Source organism: Gymnoscopelus braueri (assembly GCF_963280865.1).
Source record: "Gymnoscopelus braueri genome assembly, chromosome: 4".
Classification (NCBI taxonomy): Eukaryota; Metazoa; Chordata; class Actinopteri; order Myctophiformes; family Myctophidae; genus Gymnoscopelus; species Gymnoscopelus braueri.
In genome coordinates, this window is record NC_137605.1 from 7,050,745 (window position 1) to 7,058,668 (window position 7,924).

General features: G+C 39.9%; 1 protein-coding gene across 1 annotated transcript; it reads left to right on the forward strand.

The window, feature by feature from the left end:
* The first annotated feature begins 3,020 nt into the window (after nt 1-3,020).
* Nucleotides 3,021-7,085, forward strand: LOC308083847 (galactose-specific lectin nattectin-like). Its single transcript, XM_080426254.1, has 7 exons — nt 3,021-3,049; nt 3,136-3,162; nt 3,197-3,311; nt 4,156-4,247; nt 4,351-4,488; nt 4,653-4,764; nt 4,866-7,085. The coding sequence occupies exons 3-7, from the start codon at nt 3,212-3,214 to the stop codon at nt 5,000-5,002; spliced, it is 579 nt and encodes a 192-aa protein (XP_080282380.1). The 5' UTR covers nt 3,021-3,049; nt 3,136-3,162; nt 3,197-3,211; the 3' UTR covers nt 5,003-7,085.
* Nucleotides 7,086-7,924: the final 839 nt, after the last annotated feature.

Below are 7,924 nucleotides of genomic sequence, written 5' to 3' on the forward strand. Positions count from 1 at the left end.
AGGAGAAGAAGGGGGGCAAGGGGAAGAGAAAGAGAGAGATCAATAAAAAACAGTGGTGTAAAGTAACTAAGTACATTTACTCAAGTACTGTACTTTAGTACAATTTTGAGGTACTTTTACTTTACTGGAGTATTTCCTATTTTCAATACTTCTACTTCTACTCCACTACATCTCAGAGGCAAATATTGTACTTTTACTCCACTACAATTATTTGAAAACCTATTCACTTCAGCCCTATTTCATACCTAGGCTATTTGAAGATCTACAAGCTCACAATGCGTCGCCATGCGACGCGTTGTGAGCTTGTAGATCTGCTATTTTCAAACATTTTGGTATTTTTACTTTTGGTACTTTAAGTACATTTTGATACCAATACATTTGTACTTTTAATCAAGTAAATTTTGAATTCTGGACTTTTACTAACAGAGTATTTCTACAATGCAGTATTGATACTTTTACTTCAGTAAGAAATGTGAGTACTTTTTCGACCACTGATAAAAACAAATTATCTACATTATTACAAATAGATCTGAACGCCAGGAGAAAAAGTGAGTCTTTAATCTTTAATAATGAATATGGAGCCTTTTTTGTCATCCTTTATTTACCCAGGGAGGTACTATACCTGTGTAGGTAGAGTGTTTCTTTTCAGCCACACCCGAGCCTGCACAGACACACAAAACAGCCGAGAGACCTAAGGTTTTATATATGATTATAATGTATAGATAGAAATGATAGAGTATTTGACTAACTGCATGCGTCATGAGGTTTCAGAACAGATTATAGATATTCTATAAACATGATGTAAGGGTAAATAATTACTTCTGTATTATGCTGCTTTCTTCCCCATGTTCATCCATTTCTTAATGTGCATGAATAGCCCAAGGGACAATGACTTACAGACACACAGATCTCCATACAAGGTCATATCATTCACATCGGCAGTGGCACGTGTCCAACTCTAGAGGAATTTCTTGTTTATATGAAAAGTCAGCACCATTGGGATGATGAATTTTGCCATTTCAGATTTGCTTCTGTCTCCACAAAACGCACGGACACACACATACTATTACACGTTATTACTTGACAAAAATGTCACATAAAATCATTGTGTGTGTGTGTGTGTGTGTGTGTGTGTGTGTGTGTGTGTGTGTGTGAGTTTGTGAGTTTGTGAGTTTGTGTGTGTGTGTGTGTGTGTGTGTGTGTGTGTGTGTGTGTGTGTGTGTGTGTGTGTGTGTGTGTGTGTGTGTGTGTGTGTGTGTGTGTGTGTGTGTGTGTGTGTGTGTGTGTGTGTGTGTGTGTGTGTGTGTGTCTCCTAATATCTATGCCCTGCAAAGCCAAAGTGCAGTAACTAGACAAAGAATCAAACTAATTAAAAGTAAAAGTATTTCAATTGGTCATTCAGTGTATCAGTGATATTGCACTAATTGCATATCTGTTCATGAGGTCATTGTTTATTCACCAAACTCATGAAGACTGGTTTGAGCTTTGAGACAAATAAACAATTCAATGTGTCCAAAAAGGTAGTTAATACACCTTGGCTTCTTAGGGCTCTATCACTGTAAAACTACTGAAGCAATGTGGGCAGCGGTGAGTGGGTGCGTGTCATATGGCTTCATTAGAAGGGTGTAGCTTGCCCCCCAGGAGCTTGTGGGTTTGTTCGTTTTGGCGAGCAACACCGTCGTATGACGCAGTACAAAAGGTGGCACACACATCCCTGCACACACACACACCGTTGTCTCCCTCTATATTGTATTCTATTGGGCTTTGTTCCCTCCCCCCTCTCTCTCTCTCTCTCTCTCTCTCTCTCTCTCTCTCTCTCTCTCTCTCTCTCTCTCTCTCTCTCTCTCTCTCTCTCTCTCTCTCTCTCTCTCTCTCTCTCTCTCTCTCTCTCTCTCTCTCTCTCTCTCTATCTATCTTTAGTACAGATAGTGGTACAGATTGCAGGAACACGATGGAAATCAATAATGTTCTTCCTCATATTTCCAGGGGGACCAGTCGAAATTTACAGAAGGGGGTCCCTGGAGGAAAATAGGGGAGGGTCATGCCTTTCTAATTTTAGTACAAGGGAGGGTCAGCTAATTTGACTTTGAATCCAAGGGAGGGTCATGCAATTTTGAATTGATAAAATAGTCAGTTTTTAGTACAGCAGAACAGTGGTCAATGACCCCTCTCTATTTCAAATGATACATAGGATTCAAATCCAGTAACACCTTGGTCTATTTAGAATCAATGACGGTCGTTAACAAGCCATCAACGCACAGCAAGTGTGAACGACCCAGTCAAATCTATTCAGCGTCTTAACGATGGTGGTTGAACAATTAAGCAACACTTCAACAGGTGTTAGGCATATTAACACCTGTTGAGACATGCATTATCCCAATTTCCAACACAGAGATATCATCTTTTAAGTGTGTTTTTGTTGCGCATAGAATTAAATACACCAGGTAGGTTACAATGAACAATTGATAACTGGATATTCATAATCATTTGAAGTAAATCTGTGCATGTGATTAATTTGGATCTATATGGACAGTTGTGCATAGATGCCAGCCTAGCTCCACAAGTAAAACCAGAATCATCAGGCCATAATTGATAGCCTAATTGTTAAGACTTAGACAGGGGCTATTTTCGAATTGCACAAGTACAAGCGCACATGCGATTGATATGGGCACATGTCCTACTAATGATGACTCAACCACGTAAACCGGTACAGTTTATTTACCTTGAAATTCTAAGTCCCATTTCTGTGGAAGTATTTAAGGGAAGTTTTAGTACATCAAGGTAAATACAGGCTTTTATTTGATGTATGATGACGCATCAATGTTGTCAATTACTTGGAAGTCGGAGAGTACATCAAGGTAAATACAGGCTTTTATTTGATGTATGATGACGCATCAATGTTGTCAGTTACTTGGAAGTCGGATGTCTGACTCGGAGTCGGATGTCCGACCTCCAAGTAAGTGACAACATTGAGTGTATATAAGAGCTGCTGTTTCTGATATTCAACACTTCAACACAGGACGAACCACAACACATCATTCTACTGAAGGTTTGACATGACTCCTCGTCTCCTCTGTCCTTGTTGTTACTTCTCTGACTTTCAAAGGTATCTCTAACATGTCTGTTTCTTTCTAGAAGGAAATCATCTTCATCTCCATCATTATCATCATCATCATCATCATTCATCATCATCATCATCATCATCATCATCATGACCATGAGGATGCTGAGTGTGCCTCTACTTCTCTGTTGTGCTGTGATGGTCTGGACTACTGCTGATGCTACTAATGATGCTACTGCTGATACTGCAGGTGTGTGTGTGTGTGTGTGTGTGTGTGTGTGTGTGTGTGTGTGTGTGTGTGTGTGTGTGCGTGTGCGTGTGCGTGTGCGTGCGTGTGTGTGTGTGTGTGTGTGTGTGTGTGCGTGTGTGTGCGCCATAGCTAAAGCAATTTGTTTTAAATAAAATTCTCTTTTCCCAAATTATCAAATTCTACTATAAAATGAACAAATCTGCCCATCTATCCGTCTGTCTATCCTTCGGTCTGTCCATACCTCATCCTTTTTTCTCCTTAATAGGATGACCAATCAATGTGAGCTTGCACATGGGCATTGACTTTTCCCATATATACGCTGTTTATTAGCGTTTTCACCACAGGGTCTGGTAGTCGCAATACCATAACTTGGATGAATGTAAAAGCCATGCAGATCTATGGGATCTGTAGTTACAGTCCTATAGCTCGGATGGATGGCGGGTGGCAATACATGTATGGACTAGTATCTTGGAATGGTACAACAACAACAAAAAACATGAAAAAAAGCTAAATCGATAAATTGATGTGTTTAGAGTAAAGGTCCTTACACACCGGGGCGATTTTTTTCATGCGAATAATACGATTTTTTAAAAAACCTTATAAAGTCAATGCAAGCTTCCACACCAGTTTCGCGGAGCGAAAAAAAGTCTTTTAATTATTCGGAACGAGTCCGAATTTTGCGTATATTCGCATATTCGCCGGTGTGTAACCGCCTTAACTGTTGAAACTGGCTCATTACTACCTTGCAGATTATGTTATGTTTTAGGATTTCCTGATTTAGTTAGTTTAGGTGTTGTTGTTGTTGTTGCTTTGAAACGGTTGACTCAAAGTGTTGTATTTTCAGGAGAGCATTTCAGGTGTGCAAAATGTCCAAATGAATGGAATGGACACTGTTACATATTTGAAGCGGCTAAGGTGGCTTGGGCTGATGCAGAGGTAAAATAAACAGACACATGATTGCATCTTGTACTGTCTTTCTATATGCATCTATGTTATTACGTTATTTGAATAACATTCTTCCGTTCATATTGTTCTGTAGAAAACCTGTTTGTCTCAGGGTGGAAACCTAGCATCCATTCACAGCAGCACAGAACACACATTCATTCAAGACCTGATACGTTCCAAAACTGGTGCAATGACTCGAGCGTGGATCGGTGGCTATGATGCAACAGGCACGGTAAGGAACATTAACCCTTATAAACTGTGTCTGATAAAACCTTACCTTATATTATACTGACATGCTACACTACACACTGTACCTACTGTATGTCAACATAGTGAGTTGTTAAATGGTAACATATTATATTGTATTGACATGTATGATGTTGTATTGTCATCTAGAATGCTTGTTGGCTGTGGAGTGACGGTCGCCCAATGACCTTCACAGACTGGGGGAGGGGACAACCTAACAACTATAGAGGAAAACAGAACTGCATGGCTATGAACTGGTCAGGTAAGTCACAACCTTTTAACAAAATGTTGGTTTTAACAACAAAAAAGTATAACAATAATAATAATAATAAGCACTTTATGTTCTTTCTCTTTATATTACAGTTCATGGATCTTTGGGCCTGTGGGATGATGATTACTGCCATGTCAAATTTGCCTCTGTCTGCAAAAAAATCACACCCAGTCTGGGTCCCAGTGTGGAGAGAGTGGTGCTAAAGAGTGGTTCATTTCGCCAAGGGTAGTGCGAACGGTGCGGCCGCACAGGGCCGCACAGGGCCCCGCGCTTGGGGGAGCCCCGCAAAAAAACAAAAAAAAAAGTCAAAAACAGCTGAGAGCACTTCATAAGGTGGAGATTATGCAAGCATGCACGCACGCACGCATGCACGCACACACACTTTAACACCATAAAATCATTGTGTGTGTGTGTGTGTGTGTGTGTGTGTGTGTGTATGCGTGTGTGCGTGCGTGCGTGCGTGCGTGCGTGCGTGCGTGCGTGCGTGTGTGCGTGCGTGTGTGTGTGTGTGTGTGTGTTTGTGTGACTCTTAGTATCTGTGCCCTGCAAATCCAAAGGGCAGTAACTACACAACATAATCAAACTAATCAAAATTGTAACGCTACTGAAGGAATGAAGAGACAAGTGACATTAACAGCAGATGGACAGTGACTCTCAGGTGTTGTGGTGATAATGACAGGAACATGAATGGAATGGATGGTTTCATTTAAGCAGCACATAACTTGCTTCAACGTCTTTACTTGCATCAATACAAAAAAATCATTGAAATAATTCATGGTGAGTCATTCAGAGAGAACCTCTGCTTTTATGCTGCTCCGCTGACCGCTGTCATGTCCACCTACAACAATATACAACATGCTCTTTAACCCATTAAGACCTGAGGCCCATTCTAAAAATGTCGTCTAAATGTCTGAAAAATGTTGTTATATCAGTTGGTTCTCAAACCTTTTCATGTCAAGGATCTAGTGTTAATGAATGTGGTCAAAGTGGGGTCCTTGAGGTGGTTCCAGTGGGTCCCTGCAGTAAAAAGTGTTAATATAGCATTATAACAATCTGTTCAACCACTTTAACACTATTTTATACTTTGGCTATTCAAAAATAGCAGATGGACACGCTCACAATGTGTTGCGATGCAATACATTGGGACTTTATAGATGTGTTATTCTGGAAACATTTAGGAAAATCTTGAAAGTTGAACACAAATGTGTTTGTTACGGGGACGCCGGCGTAAAAAAAATTCAGATAGGGTCTGTGGCCAAATACACATCCATTTGGGGGAACTTGACATCCAAATGTTTGAGAAACACTGACTTAATGTTCTGTGCTCTTCATGGGGCTTCCTGGTGGCAGAGGGGGTCAGAGTTATGTGTTCTACAATTCAAGGAACTACATTTCTGAATATTTTCCAGTATAGAATAGAATATAGAATATGTTAGGGATAGGGATAGGGATAATGAACAGCTTTGTGTTGGGGTACTGCATCACCCTTTCAGGGTTTATTTCTCAATAATGACTGTTATGTAGTACATGGCTACTTACTCAAGAATTAAATAAAAAAATAAAAAAAACGATTTGACACAAAATATAACAGCATTTTTTTGTATTGATTTAAAATGGATTGAATTCCTTCTGCTAAAGAAAATTGTGCATTAGATAACATTATACTGTTGTTGCCATAGGCTGGCAAATGCTTATTAGTTAAAGTACAAAAGCTGATTATTAGATATTTTCAATGTTTGTATGGATGATTTATCTTTGATTATAAATGCATGTGCTACAGGTTGTAGGGTTGGCAATTTGCTAATAAATCACCTTATGTATGCGGATGACTTGGTCATTTTATAGTGCTGGTCTTCAACAGCTTCTGAGTACTTGCTCACGGTATGGTGTTGATTTTCATATAAAATACAATGCTAAAAAGTGTAAGATGATGATTGTCCGAAGCAGGGAAGACAGACAGTTAACCTTTCCTTACTTCTATCTCTCTGACACTGCCTTTAGTGTCTGCTGTGAGATTAAATATTTGGGCCATATAATCTCAAATGACAGGCAGCATCAGACGACTCACAGTGGCTTATAATGACTGTATGAGGCTGCTGCTGAGAGCTCTAAGAAGCTCCAGTGCGAGCCAGATGTTTGTTAGTGTTGGGGTACCCACCTGCTGTGCTACTCAATCTTATGTAAAGATTTATGTGTAGGGCATCTGGGTCAGTAAATGACAACATTGCTGTCATAACTAACCCTATACGTAGCTCTGTCAGGTTCTCCGCTAGACTGTGGAACCATTGGCACACTTGTCTGTATGTTTGAAACTGAACATGGTGGAAGTCTTTTTATTGTCTTTCTTTTTCTGTTATTTTCGTTTTTTTGTATGTTGTTTTTTATTGTGATATGGATCTCCCTTGGGTCTGAAATAAAGATTGAATTGAATTGATTTTGATGCTACATTAACACATTTTTCTGGGGACGCCCTGGACCCCCTAACCCTCAAGGACCCCTGAAGATCCCCGGACCTAGATCAAAATGTACTTGAGGTACCAAAAGTAGAAAGTACTCATTATGCAGAATGTTCCATTTCACACATTTTCAAATGCTAAATCTTTTGAAAATAGCCGATCTACAAGCTCACAATGGCCCCGATTCATAATGAGGGTCGTAAATATGGGGTAAATAAAGTTCGTAAAGGCCGGTCGTATTTTGGTAGTCACAAACGGACGTGCAATTCCCAAAGGGGTTCGTATATCACAGAGACGTGCGTACAACCAGTGCGTATGACCAGGTGTGATGATTTACTCTGGAAGGCTGCGTCCAACAGCATCCAACTTTAACGTCACCGTGCTGAACCGTGCTAAACAGCGTTGCCATGTCCGCTTATTATAAGCGAATTTGGGCTTATTTTTCTGTAAAGTTGCTTGTAAATATTGGTAGCTGTGGGGTGCGTTTTTTTGGGCTTGTTTCTAAAGTGTAGTTGGTTATTTGGGCTTGCTTCACAATTGTTCAATTGTTTTAACAGGTGGTTCTCAAATATTTTTATGTCATGGACCCCCAAGTTAATATGTATGCTAATTTATCCCTATAAGCCCCATCTGAACATGTTTTGTGCCAGCTGGAGGCAGATTTGTGTTGTTAGAATGTTTAAAAAATCTTCCAA